The sequence below is a fragment of the Suricata suricatta genome, chromosome 12, assembly GCF_006229205.1.
Source record: "Suricata suricatta isolate VVHF042 chromosome 12, meerkat_22Aug2017_6uvM2_HiC, whole genome shotgun sequence".
Lineage (NCBI taxonomy): Eukaryota > Metazoa > Chordata > Mammalia > Carnivora > Herpestidae > Suricata > Suricata suricatta.
This window is the reverse complement of record NC_043711.1, coordinates 106,057,085-106,076,415: the sequence shown is the minus strand read 5'-3', so window position 1 is coordinate 106,076,415 and position 19,331 is coordinate 106,057,085. Positions and strand designations below refer to the sequence as shown.

The 19,331-nt window shown below is 55.0% G+C and overlaps 3 protein-coding genes across 6 annotated transcripts in view; 1 reads left to right on the top strand and 2 right to left on the bottom strand.

Annotated features, from left to right (window-relative positions):
- MYT1 (myelin transcription factor 1) overlaps window positions 1–5,346 on the bottom strand; it is a 107,957-nt gene extending 102,611 nt beyond the window's left edge. The window contains exons 1-2 of the mRNA XM_029917349.1: window positions 5,192–5,346; window positions 2,579–2,643 (exon numbers count right to left, since the gene is read on the bottom strand). The gene's annotated coding sequence lies outside the window, so the exon portion shown is untranslated. The remainder of the gene's footprint in view (window positions 1–2,578; window positions 2,644–5,191) is intronic.
- NPBWR2 (neuropeptides B and W receptor 2) lies at window positions 1,317–2,305 on the top strand. Its single transcript, XM_029918006.1, is given in 4 exon segments — window positions 1,317–1,499; window positions 1,501–1,720; window positions 1,723–1,953; window positions 1,956–2,305. Coding segments are annotated over 4 exon segments (984 nt in total).
- Window positions 5,347–7,206: 1,860 nt separating the features above from the next.
- The window catches only part of OPRL1 (opioid related nociceptin receptor 1), a 19,986-nt gene continuing 7,861 nt past the window's right edge, over window positions 7,207–19,331 (bottom strand). Inside the window, exons 1-5 of one of the 4 annotated variants that reach the window (XM_029919027.1) lie at window positions 17,161–17,628; window positions 14,769–14,985; window positions 14,017–14,281; window positions 8,564–8,919; window positions 7,207–8,468 (exon numbers count right to left, since the gene is read on the bottom strand). In XM_029919027.1, coding sequence (XP_029774887.1) covers window positions 7,945–8,468; window positions 8,564–8,919; window positions 14,017–14,249 — 1,113 coding nt within the window. In that variant the 5' untranslated portion in view covers window positions 14,250–14,281; window positions 14,769–14,985; window positions 17,161–17,628 and the 3' untranslated portion in view covers window positions 7,207–7,944. Of the gene's footprint in view, window positions 8,469–8,563; window positions 8,920–10,408; window positions 10,440–13,490; window positions 13,727–14,016; window positions 14,282–14,768; window positions 14,986–17,160; window positions 17,629–19,331 lie in introns of those variants that run through there. The other 3 variants (XM_029919030.1, XM_029919028.1, XM_029919029.1) reach the window with 3 other exon arrangements.

The following is a 19,331-nucleotide window of genomic DNA, read 5'->3' as shown; positions in this document are numbered from 1 at the left end:
GGAATTAGGACTTAACAAGTCTTTGAGCGTGGCTAGTGACAGCGGGCAGCTCATGGAGGGACCAGGAGCTAGACAAGAACAAATCACCTCTTCGCACACTTCCACCACGTGTGTGGCTTTTGCACACATACGTGTTCTTCTTTAGCAAGAGAAAGAGAGAGAAGTTGGGTTGTCTGCAGACAACAAATTCTGCTTCCACACAAGGACATACAGAGCCCAGATCCCCAGATCCGGCTGGGATCTATATAGACCCCCCACGACCCGAGTAAAGAGCTTACTACAGAAACAGCACACAGACAGACACAGACGCACGCATGTACACACACAGGGCCAGGCACGAGACCTGCGAAGGCACCCACATATACAGAGAAGGGTGCCCAGGTCTACAGAGACCCACAAGGGCGCAGACGTGCTCAGTGGAGGACACAGACATGGCCCCATCCCACTGCCAACAAACGTGGGCATGCCCGAAGCCCCTGCACCGCATGCCCTCCCTGCACACAGGCACACATGTGCACAGATGCACACCCATGCACACACACATGCGCACACACCAGGGCCGCGCACTGGAGAATCCAACCAGGCAAGTGAGCACAGCAGCAACCCTGGGGACAACGGTGACTGTGGGTTGTACCGCGGTCCTGCCCCCACTTCCTGCCAGAGCTCCGTGTCAACCAGGGGATCCGCCGCCTTACTTCCCTGCTCATACCACCAGACCGGAGACCTTGTGGGGGAAGTCATCTCCCACAGAGGCTGTTGGCCAGGCAGGTCCTGAAAGCCCCCAGGCTGTCAAGAGCTGACTGGGACCCTGATGAGAACCTGTCAGTCGGGCCATACCCCCCTCCTCTGCCCCTGCCACAGACTGAACTGGCTACCTTCACACGCCCACATAGGCCACCAACTTTGCAACTTTGGCCACGGGTCATCAGACAGGTCAGTGGGGAAAAGAGCAGGTAGCCAGGCAGAAGGTGTGCGCTGTGACTGGGAGGGCTCTGGCTTCAGGACCCTTGGATTTGAATGGGGCAGGGGTGAGCCCAGGAAGCGTGTTTGCAAAGGCACTGCCTTGATCCCATGTAGATTATGCATGGGGGGCAGGCAGGACAGGGGAGGATGGGGAGAGATGGGTGTCCTTAATCCTGGCAAAGTGGCCACGGCCTCCGCCAGCGAACTTGAGGCAGCTGCTGTTCTAAGCTAGCAGCCAGATCCCAGAGCTTCTCATCTCTTTCTCCGAACCCAGCCCCAGGAGGCCTCTGCCAAGACTCCCAGCTCCACGGCAGCTGCCCCTGGGAACAAATCATTGTCAGTCCCACCTCAGGATGCAGGCTGCTGGGCTGGATCCCCTTGAAAGCAGAGGCTCCCCCTTCCAGGCTGCAATGGACACCAACTTCTCTTGGGATGACAGCACCAGGCACAATGTCACCCTCCCTGAGCCACTGCCACCCCTCTCTGTCCTCCTGCCAGCAGAGTACTCTGTGATCTGTGCCGTGGGGCTGGCAGGTTAACACAGCTGTCATCTGTGTGATTCTGAGGGTGCCCAAGATGAAAACAGTGACCAATGTGTTCATCTCGAACCTGGCCATCGCTGATGGCCTCTTCACTCTGGTGCTGCCTGTCAGCATCATGGAGCACCTGCTGCAGCGCTGGCATTTCAGGGACCTGCTCTGCAAACTGGTGCTGGCCATCGACCACTACAGCATCTTCTCCGGCATCTACTTCCTGGCCACCTGAGTGTGGATCGCTACCTGGGGGTGCTGGCCACCACACAGTCCCGCCAGGTGTCCTGGCGCACGCTCCACAAAGCGAAGATCACCAGCCTCTGTGTCTGGATCAGTGCCGCCTTCTCCTTTGCTGGCATCTACAACAATGAGCTGCAGGTTGCGAGTTGCGGGCTTAGCTTCCCACAGCCTGAGAGGGTCTGATTCAAGGCCAGCCATATCTACATGCTAGTCCTGGGCTTGTGGTGCCCGGGGGCCCCCTTTGTGTGCTCGACATGGACCTGTTACGTAGGTTCCAGGCCCTGCAACTCCACTCCAGAGCCAAAGCTCTGGGCAAGGCCAAGCGGAAGGTGACCAACCTGGTACTGGCTGTGCTGGCCGTGGGCCTGCTCTGCTGGACACCCTTCCACCTGGCCTCCGCTGTGGCCCCGACCACAGACGTGCCCCAGACATCACTGGTCATCGGTATCTCCTACATCATCACCAGTCTCACCTATGCCAGCTCCTGGGTCAACTCTTTCCCATATGCCTTCCTGGATGAGAACTTCCAAAACAGCCTCGGCAACATGTTCCGGGGCCCAGGGGCCTGAGGACCTTCCATCCAGAGCCCCAGTGTGTCTGTCAGGAAAGGCGCTGTCCCCTGAGAGGAAAGGCTCACTTGCACACACCCCACCACCACCTTCTCGGCGCAGAGTGAAGGCCCATGAAGGTGGCCACCGAACTTGCAGAGATGTCCACGGGCCTGTTCTTTCCCAGGTCTCTGCCACCTGGACAGCCCCTGGGCGGGCAGCTGCATGGAAACAGGTGCTGGCCCTGCCCTGCCTATCTGGCCTGGGCACAACAGGCATCCTGACTCTACTCACCTGCAGAAAGGCAGACGGACAACCTCCCTGGATGCTCCTTCCCCGTCCTCGCGGCTAATCATAATCTGGAGGAAAAGAAACCCAAACTGTGATCTCATCCTGGGGCCACAGCTGCACTCCACAACCCAGACCTTCAGGCTGGCTCCTCCCAAGACACTATTGAGAGAGGACAAAAGTGTGAGCACCTGCGACAGGAAAGCCAGGTGTTACTGCAAAAGCCACAAACCCAGTCACCAAATAAGGTTACAGAATGTGTTCTCATAGCTTGAAACTTGGGTGGCATTTCACCAGGAGGCCTGTGCCCACTTGGGGTCCTCTCTTGGGCCCCCTATGCTGTGTGGCCCATGCCCCTTTTGTGTCCTCTATGTCATAGAGGCCTGTGGCCACCAAGACACTTCTGCCAGGACCTTTGGACCCCACAGTCTAAAGGGGGCACCTGGTACTTGGATGGACTGACATCTGGACCCCTTTCTCCCTGGGATGTGGCCTGGGGCCTGATTCAGCCAGTAGGAGCCCTGTGCCGAACCTCTGGGGTCAGAGTGGGGACACTTAGGTACTGGCTGCTCAGAGACCCGAAGACTGCCCTAGGGGGCCTCGGCCCAGCTCCCCCACCTTAGCCCCGTGGCTCCCAGCTGGCTCTGTGCCTGGTGCTCTAGCTGTGCCATTCTGTGAATCGCCTGGCCTCTCCCAGCACCTTCCTCCGCTCACGGTGCCCCAGACTGCTTTCAGTCCTCCTGGCACAGAGCTCTGAGCTGTCTGTCCAGCTGGCATGCAAAACCCACCATTCACCATTCACCACCCGTGAGGTGACCCGCAGGGGGCATGACCACCACGCTTCATATACTCCAGCTTCTGCGGTCACAAGGGTCCTCAGAGCTCAGACCCACATCACGTTCCCCTCCTCTCTCTCAGCCTCCTCTGTGCTGCTCTCGTCCCTGACCACACTGGCATCTACTGCTGTAAAACAAACTTCCCCAACTCCTAACAGCTTAAAACAACAAACATCTTACTATTTCATAGCGCCTGTGGGTCAACAATTTGAGAGCAGTTTTGGAATTGTTGTGGCTCAGAGTCTCTCACAAGGTTGTAGTCAGCCTGAGGCTCTGGTCACCTGAAGGCGGGATTGACAGAGAGGCTGCTTCCAAAAAGGCCCCCTCACAGGACCCATGGCACAAGGCCTCAGGCCCTCGCCACGTGGACTCTCCCCCCATTTGGTGGCTGATCCCCCAGGGTGAACCAGTGGAGAGCGAGAGCCAGGAAGAGGCCTCAACACCATTTAAGACTATCTTGGGGGGCACCTGGGTGGCTCAGTCGGTTGAATGTCTGACTCTTAATTTTGGCTTGGATCATGATCCCAGGGTCCTGGGATCGAGCCTCACATTGGGCTCCATGCCTGGTTAAGAGTCTCTCTCCCTCTGACCCTCTCCCCTACTTGCTTGCTCACTCACTCGCTCTCTTTCTCTCTAAAAAAAGAAAAATAGGGGCACCTGGGTGACTCAGTCAGTTAAGCGTCTGGCTCAGGTCATAATCTCACAGTTCACAAGTTCGAGCCCCACATCAGGCTCTGCACTGACAGCTCGGAACCTGGAGCCTGCTTCGGATTCTGTGTCTTCGTCTCTCTGTACCCCTCCCCAACTTGTTCTCTTCTCTCCCTCTCTTTCTCTCAAAAATAAAAACACTTTAAAAAATAAAAAAATTAAATAAATAAATTTTAAAAGACTATCTTCAAAGCCATTTGTCACCTTCTATTCATTAGAAGTCACTAAGTCCAGGTCACACTTGGCTGTGGACATTTTTTTAAACCACCACTAATACCCACATCTCTCCCTGGAACATTCTGGAACCTGCTTCCTCACAGCAGTACAGACACCTCTGCCAGCAGCAGCCCTAATCACTGCCTCCGCACCGGCCTTTCCCTGAAAGCTTCTTGAGGGGAGCTGAGACTCTCAACACCTAAGCCCCCAGAGGCGAGAGCAGGTGTGAGGTGCCGTGAACAGAGCACACCAGTCAGAGGACAGGGGTGCGTTCCTGACAAGTGGTGGGAACACAAGGGGGAGGGAGGAGTAATGGAATAAGAGACTCTTGTCCCTTGACACCCCCCCCTTAGCCCCAGGCCCCAACAACACTGGGAACACCATGGCCGGGACCAAGGCAGATCAGAATCAGCCAGGCAGCGCACAGTTCCCCGCCCCGTCCCCACGTCCGATGGGACGATGGGACCGAGGGTCCTCATGCAAGGCCTGTGAGACCCCAAGAAGGGGGGGGGGGGCATGGGCCAGCCAAGATGAGGGGACAGGTGAATCCTCACCAAGATTATACCCAAACCAGTTGCTGCGCCCCCAGGAAAATGCCAACAGCCCGCCTGCCCCCCAACTCTGGTTGTCTCCACACCCTCCACTGTGATTTCCCGAGGTGGAGTGGGACGAGAGAAAGGAGTGTCCCCTCCGTTCTCCAAATCTCCCAGCAGGAGCTCTGCGGCTCCCTGCCGTGGTCACAGCGCCCCTGGCGGCCAAACCCAGATCTGCAGGTGTGCCGGCAGGCGGCGGACCCCAGCCCCCAGCCCCCAGCCCCCAGCCGCAGCCTGGTCCGCAACCCCGGCCTTCCCCCACGAACCCGCCAGGAAGGTTTAGCCGTCCCTTTTGCAGTGGTGAGGACCCCAAGTCTCAGAGAAGCCGGAAGACTTGACCGACCCCAGGATCTGGTAGGAGCAGAGGCGAGGGTGGGGACATGGTGGGGCAGGAGCGCGGCGGAGGGGGAAGAGGACAGAGGCGGGGACGTGTCAGGGGTGGAGGTGGGCAGCGGACGTCGTCGGGCAGCAAAGGACACAGTCCTGGAGAGCTTGGGTTGTGACCTCACGTCCGCTGTCCTGCGGGCTACCTCGCAGGGTCCTCACCCCTGCGTGGCGCGGCGCCCGTGACCCCCCCTCACCACCCATCTTTGCACGGGTGCTCCCTACAGGGTCGGCCCTGAGCTCGCAGCCTCCTCCCAACGCTTGTCCTGAGCATCCCTCCCGTACCTGCCACAGTGTGGCCGTTGCTCCCCAACTTTTCCCTGATGCTTATTTTTTTAACAGTAAAGTGCCCCTCATTAAAAAGTTGTACGAAACCGCACATTGGCTCATCTGCCTGTGCCCAAACACTTCAACCCCAGCTCTCCCTCGCTGCCCCCTCCCAGGCCCTGTTTCTGAGACGGTCGGTCATTACCCTGGGCAGAACTGGGTCCCCACAGGAATCAGGGCCACCAAGGAAGGCTATTCTTTTCATCCTCCATCAAAACTTCCCTCAGATCTGTTCAAGGAAGGGGGGAAGGGCTGGGGCAGGCAGGGGGGCTGCTGAGACCAAATGGGGTGAAAAGAACCTGTGACTGAGGTGGGAAGAGCACTCCTCACCCCCCGCCATTGGGTCCACAGGGAACCTCTAGCAGCTGGGGCAGTAGTTAGTTGTTGAGGAAGAAACTCTGCTGAGAAAAAGGTAAGAGACCTCCAGAACGTCATGAACTGGTCACCTCCCTTCTCAAAGATGAAGTCTCCAGAGCCTGGCCAGGTGAGAGGCACAGACGAGTGGAAGGACTCATTGCCCCAACAGCCCCACCCCACGGGGGTCAAAAACACCTGCTGAGTGGGCAGGGGTTTATTATGGCTCTCCGTGTTCCCTGGAGGCACAATCAGGGTTGGTTATATGTAGGGGAAATCATGCTTGTCACATGCATAAATACATGAAGATACATGTTACACCAGCACAAGTTCACAAATCTTCCAGCCTTGGCATTGACAGTGCCCCACCGCAGCCAGCACAGCTCCACCCTCCCCAGGAGCAACCCCGCAGGGCCAGGGCTCCCGGAAGCAGCAAATGCCAGCCCAGAGTCAGTGCTTCCAGTCCTTGCCAGGTGCTTGAGGTCACCTGGCTGAGGTCTGCGGCTCAGCTCCCCGGTGGAGGCAGAATAGTCTTTTCAGTGCTGGGGGTATTTCAATAGTGTCTCTGCAGGAAGAGTGTTTGCAAAGTCACCGAACTGCAGCTTTCTGTCTGCAGACCAGGGAGGGTACTTCCCTGGTGACAACAGCATGGAGACACCCTCCCCTCCAGTGTCCCCACAGCCGGACAGTCCTCACACTTGGCTCAAGCAGGCCCTGTTGAGCGCCACCCCTTACACCAGCTCTGCATGTGAAGCGGTCCGTCCCAGCACGATAAGACAAGTCCTGGCAGCAGGGAGCTCAGGCTTGCCCCACAGACACCTGGAGGCTTGTAAATGAAGCAGGGGTCAGCAGCTTCGTAGGGGGAGGGGCAGAGAAGAACCCATCCCCACTGCCTCTCCTCTGCCAAGGCCGCCAGGATCCAAACACGGCAAGGGTTCCGCCAGTTGCATAGCTGCTAACCTCTGATTTCAAGAGAGCAGGGGAGGACATATGGACCCCCAGCGGGAGCACGTCAGAGCCCTCCGCACCAAGCAGCCAAGAGCAGGAACACAGGGCTGCTTCAGGAATGACAGAAGGGGGGCACCTGGGTGGTTCAGTTAGTTGAGCATCTGACTCTTGATTTCAGCTCGGGCCATGGTCCAGAAGTGGTGGGATTGAGCCCCATGTCGAGCTCTGCACCGAGACTCCTTGGGATTCTCTCTCCTCCTCTGCCCCTCTCCCCCACTTGTGTTCTCTCTCTCTCTAAAAAGAAAAAAACAATTTCTAAAGAAGACATTTTAAAAAAGGAAGAGTGGCCTCAAGTGATCAAGAAGCCCACTGACCTTCTGAGCCACCTCCGCACACCCAGAGAGCCACATTTGAGGCTGATAGTTCTTTTGCGCTTCTGGAGGGAAAAGCTCTCTGAGAGGCCTCTCAGAGGCAGGGTGGGGGATGAGATGGGGAGCAGGTGAGGCACAGGCAATATCCTATCAGCAGCTCCAAGCCCCACTGCCCACAGGTGGCTGCCAGCTCTCCAGACAGTTCCAAGCCTGTCCTGCTGCCCCAGGGAGACATTGCAGGGCTCCACGCAGACAGCGCACAGCATGAGGGGCATAGAATGGGCACGCTGCTCTTACGCCTCCAGGTGTGTGCATCCCAAGAGCACACAGGGAGCAGCAGGGAAGAGGCCAGAAGGGTCCCATGAAGCATAGGAAAATTGGCGTGGGCTCTGGTCACGCACACTCAATGGTGGGCCTTTGTGTCCTCTCTCCACCCTGCACCAGGAGGGCAGCTTTAGTCTGACCTGTCCCATGATGTCACCATGCCCTCTGAAGCCACAGTGAAGTCTGTGAGTCTGGCAATGCTCAGGGCTCAGGTTGGTGTCAGCCTAGAGAGCAGTGACCTGGGTGAGCTCTGTGTTGGGTGTTGACGGGCTCTGTGGGCTGACAGGTACCATGGGCAGGTCCACGCCTAGTCATGCAGGCCGAGGGACCGTCTCAGAGGTCTTGCAGGCGAGGGCGACATCCTTGGCAATGCTGCGCACACGGTCAGACACCTGCATTTCCCGGCGCAGGGCAGGAGCGCAGCAGAACTTTCTGAAGCAGGCCTTGAAATTCTCGTCCAAGAAAGCGTAGAGGATGGGGTTAAGGCAGCTGTTGACATAGCCAAGGGCTGTGCAGAAACGCAGGATGGCCACTGCGGTCTCACTGCCTGGCTGAACACCCAGCCCTTGGACCAACACGAAGACCTGGACGGGTGTCCAGCAGCCCACAAACACCGCCACCACCACCAGCACCAGCCGCGTGATGCGCCTCAAGTTCCGGTCCTTCTCCCGGGAGCCGGACAGCAGGCGCACACCACGCAGCCGCCGGATCATGAGGCTGTAGCAGACGGAGATGATGAGCACGGGAATGATGAAGGAGAAGAGGAAGATGCAGATGGCAAACACGGGGCCCCAGTAGTCCTGTGGGGTGGGGATCTCCACCAGACACTCGATCTCTGCAGGGAGAAAAACAGGGTCCGGGTGGGTGAACCAGGAAGGACCCTCTGGGAGCCAGGAGACAAGAGCACTGGGGAGGGGGCCACCCACTGACCTTCATCCTCAACCTGTGCCGAGCCCATGATGGCAACAGGAACGCCGACGACAGACGCCAAAGCCCAGATGGCCACGTTGACAGCCTGGGCCTTGCTGGATGTCCGGACGTCAAGAGCACGGATAGGGTGGCAGATGGCCACATAGCGGTCCACGCTCATGGCGGTCAGTGTGAAGGTGCTGGTAAACATGTTGTAATAGTCGATAGCAATGACTGTCTTGCACAGAGCATTTCCAAACGGCCAGAAGCCCAGGAGGACATCTGTGCCCTGGAAGGGCAGTGTCAACAACACCAAAGTGTCTGCCAGGGCCAGGTTAAAGATGTAGATGTTGGTGGCTGTCTTCATCTTCGTGTGTCTGCGGGGAGCACAGAGGGAAGGAAGACCTCGCCCAGTTACTCTGGCCAGACCCAGCGGCACAGGCCCAGGGGCCTGGGCCTCTCTTGTTGCCACTGCCAGACGTACCCACCCTGAGACCCCTGTTAGAATGCAGGCCCCTGGGTCTGGCACAAGGTCCTTGGGGCACAAAACTGTACTTCTGGCACACATGAAAGGGTTGCAAACCCAAAGACTGGTCCACTCTGGGAAAGTTGGGTGTGCCGGGTAGCAGAGCACACCTGTGACTCCACAGGGGAGCAAAGGGGTAAGAATCTTAAGAAAAAGAACCAATCCTCCACCCTCCCTTTCAAGGCTTCTGGAAGACACTTCATGGACTACAATGTTGGCCCTAGACTTACAGAGGTTCCTAAGGGCTCCGAAGACTGTAAAAGCACATCAGAGGCCTTCCCAGTGCATGTTGTAGTCTAGCCATAGAGACAGGAAATGGTGACAGGAATGGGAGGTGTGCTGACAAGATCTGGTTACATCCAAGGAACAGGTTTGGGGACATTATAGTTACTTAGTAAATATTTGTTGAATGAGGCGCCTGGGTGGCTCAGTTAGTTGAGTGTCCAACTTTGGCTCAGGTCACGGTCTCGTGGTTCATGAATTTGAGCCCTGCATCAGGCTCACTGCTGTCAGCACAGAGCCTGTTTGGGACCCTCTGTCCCCCTCTTTCTGCCCCTCCCCCACTCATTCTTTCTCTCTCTCTCTCTCAAAAATAAATATACATTTTAAAAAATAACCAATAGGTACCCAAACTCTTGGTTTTGGCTCAGGTCATGATCTCATGGCTTCATGGGTTTGAGCCCCTCATCAAGCTCTGCACTGGCAGAGCAGAGACTGCTTGAGATTCTCTCTCTCTCCTCTCTCGCTGCCCCTCCCCCACTTGTATTGTCTCTGTCTCTCTCAAAATAAATAAACTTTTTAAAAATACTAAAAAATAATAACTAAATATTTGTCGAATGAATTGTTATGATGATGGCAATGGAGGTGGTAATTGTGGTGATGGTGGTGGAGGTGATGGTAACTGCAGTGGTGGTAGTAACTGTTGGCGTTGGTAGTAGAAGGGGTCATATATAGTGGCGACGGTGGTGGTAGTGGTGGTGGTAATTAATTATGGTGGTGGTGGTTGAGGTGGCAGTGGTGGTCATTGTGGTGATGGTGGCAATTATAGTGGTGATGGTGGTGGTGGAGGAAATAATTGTGGTGGGAGTAGTGGTAAGAATCGTGGTGTAGTGTTGGTCATTGTGGTGGTGGGGATGGTGGAGGTGGTAATTACGGTGATGGTGGCAACGGAGGTGGTGGTGGTGGTGCTCGTGGTGGTGAAGGGAGCAGCAGTGATGGTCACGGTGATGATGGAGGCAGTAGAGGTAGTGGAGGTAGAGATGGGGGGTGATAGTGTGGGTGGTGGCAGTGCCAAAGACGTCCCTGTCATCAGGAACACCAATGTTCCCTGTAAATTAAGCTGCCATAAGGGAATCTGGGGTTCACTTCTGCCTCTCAGAGAAGGATTAGAAATAAGCACAAACAGGCCTTCATTATGACCAAATAACACCAATAGTGACCACAATGGCAGATGTCTGTGCCAAGCTCTCACATGAATTTTATCTCATTTAAATTTCAAAAGTGCTATTTTGATTCCCACTCTATGCAGAAGGACCCATGGGCTCAGAGGATCCAAGTGGCCTTGAAAAGAGCAGGTAAAAAAAGCAGAGAGGATCAAGAGAACTAGAAGATGAGCCCCATACAGGAGGAAAGATTTGCCAAGGACACATCTAATACAGGACTGCAGTCCAGAAAACACAAGAAGTCTTAACACTCAACAATAAGAGAACAAAGACTTTAAACGACACCTCACCAGTGAAAACAAGAATGATACTACCCCACACCTCTCAGAACGAGCAAATCCAGAACACTGACCCCAAGCGCCGATGAAGGGGAGGGGCAGTGGGGCTCTCACTCGCTGGCGGGAATGCGAAACGGAGCAGCCACTCTGGAAGACACTTCGGTGGTTTCTTTCAAAACTAAACATACTCGGGGCGCCTGGGTGGCTCAGTCAGGTAAGGGTCTGACTTCAGCTCAGGTCATGATCTCACAGTTTGTGGGTTCGAGCCCCACATCAGGCTCTGTGCTGACAGCTCGGAGCCTGAAACCTGCTTCAGATTCTGTGTCTCCCTCTCTCTCTCTCTGCCCCTTCCCCTGATCACACTCTGTCTCTCTCTCTCTCTCTCTCTCTCTCTCAAAAATAAATAAACTTAAAAAAAAACTAAACATACTCTTACCATACGATCCAGCAATCACATGCCTCGATGTTTACCCAAAGTTGTTGAAAACTTGTATCTGCATAAAAACCTGCACACAGATGTCTATAGCAGTTTTACTCACAATTGCCAAAACTTGGAAGCAACCAAGATACCCTTCAGTAGGTGATGGATTAGTAAACTGTGGTGGTAGACCCAGAAAATGGAATATTATCTAGTGATAAAAAGATATGAGCTATTAAGACATGAAAAGACCTGGGGGCGCCTGGGTGGCTCGGTTGAATGTCGGACTTCAGCTCAGGTCATGATCTCACGGTTTATGAGTTCAAGCCCCATGGCGGGCTCTGTGCTGACAGCTCAGAGTCTGGAGTCTGCTTCAGATTGTCTCTCCTTCTCTCTGCCCCTCCCCTACTCACCCTCTGTCTCTGTCTCTCAAAAATGAATATATATTTTTAAAAAAAATTTTTAAGACATGAAAAGACCTGGAAGAATCTTAAGTGAAAGAAGCCAGTATGAGAAGGCTACACACTGTATGATTCCAACTACCTGGAACACTCTAGAAAAGGCAAAACTGTGGAGACAAGAAAAATATGAGTGGTTTCCAGGGGGTGTGAGGTAAGGAGGGATGAACAGGCAGAGCACAGAAGATTTTTAGGTGGTGAAACTATTCTGTGTAATGTTATAATGGTGGGTACATGTCAAAACCCATAAGATATACAATACTAAGAGCGAACCATAATGTAAACTATGGACTTGGGGGGTTCATGATGTGTTGACACAGGTTCAATTGTAAAACTGAGTTGTAACTAAGTTTAATGTGCTGTTCTGGTGGAGATGTGGTAACAGGGGAGACTACGCATGTTGGGGGGCAGAGGGCATATGGGCCATCACTGTACCTTCCTCTCAATCTTGCTGTGAATCTAACTAAAACTGCTCCAAAAAATAAAGTATCTTTTTTTAATTTTTTAAATGTTTTATTTATTTTTGAGAGACAGAGAGAGAGATAGTGCGAGCAGAGGAAGGTCAGAGAGAGAGACACACAGAATCGGAAGACAGGCTCCAGGCTCTAAACTGTCAGCACAGAGCCTGACATGGAGCTTGAACTCACAAACCAAAGTCGATGCTTAACTGACTGAGCCGCCCAGGCAGCCCTAAAAAATACAGTATCTTAAAGAGAGCAGGGCTTGGGGTGCCTGGGTGGCTCATTTGGTTGCATGTCCGACTCAGGCTCAGGTCATGATCTCGAGATTCATGAGTTGGAGGCCTGCATCGGGCTCTGTGCTGACAGCTCAGAGCCTGGAGTCTGCTTCAGGTTCTGTGTCTCCCTCTCTCTCTCTGCCCCTCCCCATCTCACGTTCTGTCTCTCTCTGTCTCTCAAAAATGAATAAACGTTAAAAAAAATTTTTTTTAAAGAGCAGGAGCCAGGTGTTCCTGACTCCAGAGGCAGCCCACCCCAGCCCACAGCGCAGAATACACTGGGCTAACACTCGGCCAGTCCCCACACATCAGTCTCTGGGGACAGCTATGGGCAAGACAAGCTTCCCTGCCTGCTCAGGGCAGGATTTGGCTCTGGGAGTTCCAATGTTCCTGGGCAGAAGAGAGATCCAGAGAAGTGACAACAGGAAGGGTGATTAAGACCACCCCAGGGCGCCCGGGCAGCTCAGTGGGTGAAGCATCCAAATTCAGCTCAGGTCATGGTCTCACAGTTTGTGAGTCCGAGCCCCGTGTCGAGCTCACTTGCTCGCTCTCTCTCTCTCTCTCTCTCTCTTTCAAAATAAACAAAACTTAAAAAAAAAAAAAAAAGAAAAGAAAAAAAGACCGCACCAGGTTGCTGTACTTCTCACCCCAGCACACCCTCCACCCACAGAGGAGCCAGTACCCCGGGGGCTCGGCACTGGGCACAGCCAGCTGCTCCTCCCAGCGCCTGTGTGAGCATGACAACCACACATACACACTCATGTGTGTATGTACACACTTGTGTGTGTGTGCTGGATGTGTATGTCTGGCTTTAAAGCACACACGCATGCACGCATACATGTACACATACAGCACACTGACTTGTGTGCACACACTCCCACACATACATGTACACGGGCACACACAAGTGTGCGCTCACACACTCCTACACGTGTGCATTCACACTTTTGCATGCATGCATGTCTGTACATGCTTGGGCATGTGTGTATACACATGAACACACACAGACCCACGCACGTCCTCACACTGTTCCCCTCACACCGTCCCCACACGGTTCCCTACGATGGGCCCCGACCGCACAGCCACCCACCCCTCGTGGCCACGTGGGCTTTCCCGTTCTGAGCGCAAACAGGTGCTGGAGTCAGCCCAGACAGCAGCAGTGAACAGGACGCTGGAGCCGAAGAGAAGGGGCTTCGGGCACCTGCCCCAGCATGGGCCCTGGAACGGGCTGGCGAGAGGCGCCTCCGCGAGTCACAGTGAGATCCAGGAGAGCCTCGCGCCACGGCTTGGCCCCGAGCCCGGCCCGCAGCTCAGATCAGGGAGTGTTATCTGTCAGGAGTCAGATGACCTGTCTGGGGCACGGCTGCACCCTCTGACCTCATCAGGCCTAGGGTGAGCAGGGCTGATCCTTTCCTCTCCCTCTCCCCCTTGGAGCCTCCAGGACCTGAGGACTGCCCATGCTCCTTACCCTGCCCGACAGGATGACCAGAAATCGAATGGGAAAAGTGGGAAACCTCCACCAGCCAGGCTCACCCAGAACAGCTCCCTGCCTCAGTTTCCCCTCCGCAGCAGTGTGGGACTCACCAGTAGGGGACCCTCGCAGGTCCCCAGCCTACCTGAGGATGACATACATGACGAGGCAGTTCCCCAGCAGTCCCCCAATGCAGACGGCCAGGTAAAGCCCCACGATGGTGACCTTGAGCCCAAGGGGCAGGAAGGCACCATGGCTGGCATTCAGCAGCAGGTTGGGAGGCAGCAGGCTGTGGTTGGGGCTCAGGAGAGACAGGTTGCCCTGCAGGGGGCCGCCGTAGAGGACTTCCCAGAACGGGGCTGGGAAGAGGGACTCCATGCCGCCTCCCTGCACGCAAAGCCACTTGGTACCTAGGAGAAGACAAGGACGCATGACCACGGCACCCAACACCCACCCGGCTGAGGCCTCTGAGCACAGTGTGTGCAGCCCCGAAGGCACATGGACTCCCCCCCACACACACACACACAGCCACAGATGCAGAGGCACATCCACACACGGAAACAATGGAGACAAGCAGACATGTATGCACACGCAGGAGCACATGGAGAGGCATGTGCGTCTCCTTAGGACTTGCAGACTCCCACATGGGATGTGTGGATGTAGTTACACACCGGAACACGTGCCCACCCACAGGGACTCACGGACACACAGACACCCGTGTGCACACGTCACACACAGAGAGGTCCAAACCTGACCTCATGCACACAGGAGGGTCAGAGACACACCTGGAACACACGACCCAGGCTGACTGAGCACACGGCTTCCTCCCACCCCTCCCCAGTCCTGCCTGAGAGCTGCAGTCTGTCCACACCCGAACCCCAGCGGCTTGGGCCTTACCTCAGCAACCTCGGTGGGAGCCAAGCCCGCGGGGATGCTAACCGTCAGCGCTGGCAGAGCAGGGCAGGGATCCCAGGCCGTCGGCGCCGGAGCCGGACAGGGCTGCGGCAGCGGCAGCTGCTCCTCTCTGTAGCTGCCAGACCAGACGCAGCAGCCTAGCGCGGAGCTGGGGGATGGGGAGGAGACTGCTGCTCCGGAGAGGGAGGGGCCAGGCAGGCTGGAGGAGGGGGCCGCAGGGAAGGAGGTGTCACCAGGCCCCACACTGGACCAGGACAGACCAAAGGACCAGGGCACACACTGAGATGAATGACAGAGACGGGCTCCGACCACGGGCACAGGGACACAGATGCACCCAGGAACTGAGTCAGGGCACAGACATACACACAAGGACGCACAGGGACTCGGGTACAGGCACAAGTGGCAGACACATACACAAAGACATACACAAAGACATGGAACAGAGACAGAACTGACACATAGGACAGAGACTCAGGTAGATGCACAGAGACTGGGACACAGACATGGGGCTTATCTCACACTCAGACACGACCTTGGATGGGCTCAGACCAGACTTGATTGGCACTCGGTGCCCAGAACAGCACCCTCAGCTGGGCTCCAGGGGAACTGAGCCACAGCAGGCCAGTAGGTGGGTAGATACACAGCAGTGCCCCTGCCCAGCCAGCCCCAAGTGGATCAGAGCCTTGTAGACAAGTGGATGCCTAGACCCTACTGTGCGCCCTGTGTGCCTACTGTGTACCCTGCAGGCCCGTCGTGAACGCGAGCCCCTCTACCTCATCATCCCGGCTCACTGCCACCAGCAGCATCTCTGTGCAGACAGGAGCATTAAGCCTCAGGGGTGTCAAACCACCTGTCAAAGGGGCAGAGACAGAGTTCAAACCCAGATCCATCTACTGCTTTAAGACACACCAAGGGTGGGGCACCCGGGTGGCTCAGTCAGCTAAGTCCCTGACTTTGGCTCAGGTCATGATCTCACATTCGTGGGTTCAAGCCTCGCATCAGGCTCTGTGCTGACAGTTCAGAGCCTGAAGCCTGCTTCCGATTCTGTGTCTCCCTCTCTCTCTGCCCCTCCCCGCTCATGCTCTGTCTCTCTCTGTCTCAAAAATAAAAAATAGAAAACATTAAAAAAATTTAAAGACACACCAAGGGCGTCTCTGCCACAGCAGGGTCCCAGGGCAACATCCGAGCATCATTCCGTCACAGCCCTGGGCACCATGCAGCTGAAGGACTCCAGTGGGGCTGCCTCCATTGGGGCACTGGGGTCACATGCCATGTGGGCAACCCCTCAGCTCAGCCTTGCAATCACAGGGTCATTCTTCCTGCACAGGCCCTACACACGTAGCCCAGACCCTGCTTGGAGCATCCGTCTCCAAGGATGGGGACCTGGTTGCTAGGCGACTGGCAGCAGCGTCGCTAGGATACCTAGCAAATCAGGAGAGGACAAAGCAGACAGACGCCCCAGGACTCAGCATCCCAAGCTGTCCCCCAGGACTTATCTCTGCATCTTCACTGCAGCTGACTCAGGGACACGTGTGGAGACATGGGACACATCCAAAGAGACACTCAGGACACACAGGGACACACAGGCTCATGTGCCTGCAAACACAAAGACACCCAAACAGGCACACGAGTAAACACGCAAATCCAGGTTCATGCTCAGAAAGGCACAGACACCCAGAGGCTCAAACACACAGGCCACATACATGTGAACCCACACCAACGTGCCGTCAAGGCACATGAGAAGACAGGACAGAACAGGCAGACACAGATCAAGGCTTTCAGACACCCAACGGACACACGTTCACCCCTCTCTCTGGGGGAAGCTTGAAATACGATCCTGCTGATCTCGGGAGCCCGGCAGAGGCAAGACCTCAAGGAGGCCAAGCCTGGCCTTCTGCAGCCAATCCCAGTCTCTCCTGACCCAGCTGCCCAAGCCCACCGGCCTGCTCACCGGCCCACAGAGCTCGTTTCATAATGGCCTTCCGCTGCCTCCCAGCTCCGGCGCAGACTCAGGGAAGGGAGGACCATGAGGCTGGGCTGGAAAGGTATCCCGTGAGAGTGCACCCAATAGACCCTGCACCAGGACAGCTGGAAGCAGATACCTGACCCCTCACAGGGATAGTCTCGGCCGAAGGACAGGATTGGTCAGCTAGCCCGTGGGGGTTCAGGCTGGAATGCTGACTATACTCTCTGGAGGTGACAGCGGCCCAGCCCTGGACCCTAAGGGGCGCCCACAAAGGGAGCTGGCAGCACCGGGGAAACGGCCCCTGTGGCAGCAGGGTAAGACACAGAACACATGTGTCACACGTGGGACAGCAGAGGACATGTTATGTGAAAGAGTATTGGCGTCAAAGCAGGACGACTTCAAACTCACATCACATGCAGGAAAATGAAACACACAGGTCACCAGGGGCAGCTGAGGCGCACAGCTTACACGAATGACGTCACAGGACGCATGGCCACAAGTCGTGGTCACAGCTGCCTCAGGAGTCATGGCATTTGTGGCAGGACCTGATCCCAGAGAGACTTCCACCCACAAAGCTGGGCGAATGTACCTCACTCTTGCCCGGTGAGTCAGAGCCCAGAAACGCCAGCGCTCACGGCCTCGGGCAGGCATGCTGTCTGCTCCCCTCCAACTCCGCATGCTTTGCTACCCCTGGGCTTGGCACAGGAATCCAAGCGCAGTCACCAGAAGCCTAACACGGAAATGCTGCCCCGGGGGAGTTCAGTCCCCAGGTCCTCTGTGCTGTTAAATAGCAAAAGACCGGCACCTGGGTGGCTCAGTTGGTTGAGTATCAGACTTTGGCTTAGATCATGATATTTGAGTTCCAGCCCCAAGCAGGGCTCACTGCTCTCAGCACAGAGCCTGCTTCAGCTCTCAAGTCCCTCTCTCTCTGCCCCTTCCCCATAACTACTCTCTCAAAAATAAATCTTTAAAAATTTTTAAATTAAAAGTGAAAAGGCTTTTCTTAAAAGTGAAAGGACTTTTTCTTTTAAGTTTCTTTGAGAAAATGGACACACGAGCTGGGAAGCGGCAGAGAGAGGAGACTCTCAAACAGGTTCCATGCTCAGCAGCATCATCAGAGATCATGACCTGAGTCGAAATCGAGTCCGAAGCTTAACTGATTGAGCCACCCAGGGAGCCACCCAGACGCCCCCAAGGACTTTTTTTTTTAAGTTTATTCATCCATTTTTTTGAGACAGAGAGAGCATGCACGTGCACAGGAGCACAAGCAGGGGAGGAACAGAGAGAGAGAGAGAGAGAGAGAGAGAGAGAGAGAGAGGGAATATCCCAAGCAGGCTCCACGCTGATAGTGCCGGACTTGAACCCTCCAACTGTGAGATCATGACCTGAGCCAAGATCAAGAGGGAGACGTTTAACCAACTGAGCCACCAGGTGCCCCTAAAAAAAAGTGAAAGGATTTTATCAACTGTGAGTTTCATCATAATAAATGACTTTGTGTGATTTTAACTTTATAATATTTATATATGGCAAGAAAAGAATTGAGTTGTAGATTTTCAATATAATATTAAATTTTGTAGTCATTTAATAAACTTTTTAATTTTATTTTGGACTTTTATTTTCAGGGTTTGGCACCAATAAAAATGCCTTTAGATCTCAGCATTTCCATCAGCCTTTGAAAAACACATGAATCCTGGACACAGAAATAGATGCAAGACACCTGCCTGGTTGCAGGGCCCCAGACACTCAAGGAGCACCAACCCCATCCCCTCCCCCATCCCCAGGGACCCACTGGGTGTGTGGAGAAGCCAGATGAAGCTTCTTTCACGAATTCGAGCTGAGGATTAGGGAGGAGGGGTAGCAAAATTCTTCAATCCTACAAATAAAGAGGGAAATTTACAAGTCCCTTCTTGCAGGAGGGCAGCCCCCACTCCCCCTATAAACCCCATTCCACTGCCAGGAGCCAACAAGCAACTCCCCTTCTGCGCATGCTCCTAGCCCAGACCTGGAGAGCTGAGAGGAGGGCCAAGATCCTCTGTCTCAGAGAACTCACCAGGGTGGGAGCACAGAGTTGAACCAGAGGCAGCCCCTGTCTGGCTGTGGGTATCCAGGAAGACTGACTGGAACAGGTGGCCTGCTACGTCAGACTCCCTAAGCTGTTACTGCTTCTGGATCCCAGAGGCCTGTGTCTTCAACAAGCCCCAAGGCTGGTGCTGAATTCCAAAGGCACATGCCCGGCAGGAAGGGACCCCTGGGAACAGCCTATGCAAAGCTTTGGGGGCCTGAAGGATGGACAGTCATTCCATGAAGCTTGGGGCTGGTGCACCAGGAAGCCAGAGTAAGCTCCCAAAAACAAGGTGAGCAGTCAACAGCTGTAAGGCTAAACCAAACAGACGCCATGACAGGCTTTAAGTTTCCCCTCTGAACCAGAAGGCCTAAGTTTCAGTTTCCCCAAAACTATCAGGCAGTTACACATTGCCTAGAGCAGGAGAGACCACCTTGCAGTATCCAATCAGGAAAGGCCAGCTACCTCTCCCCACATTCCTTAAGGTGAGGCCTGCAGATGGGAACTTTAGATAGGA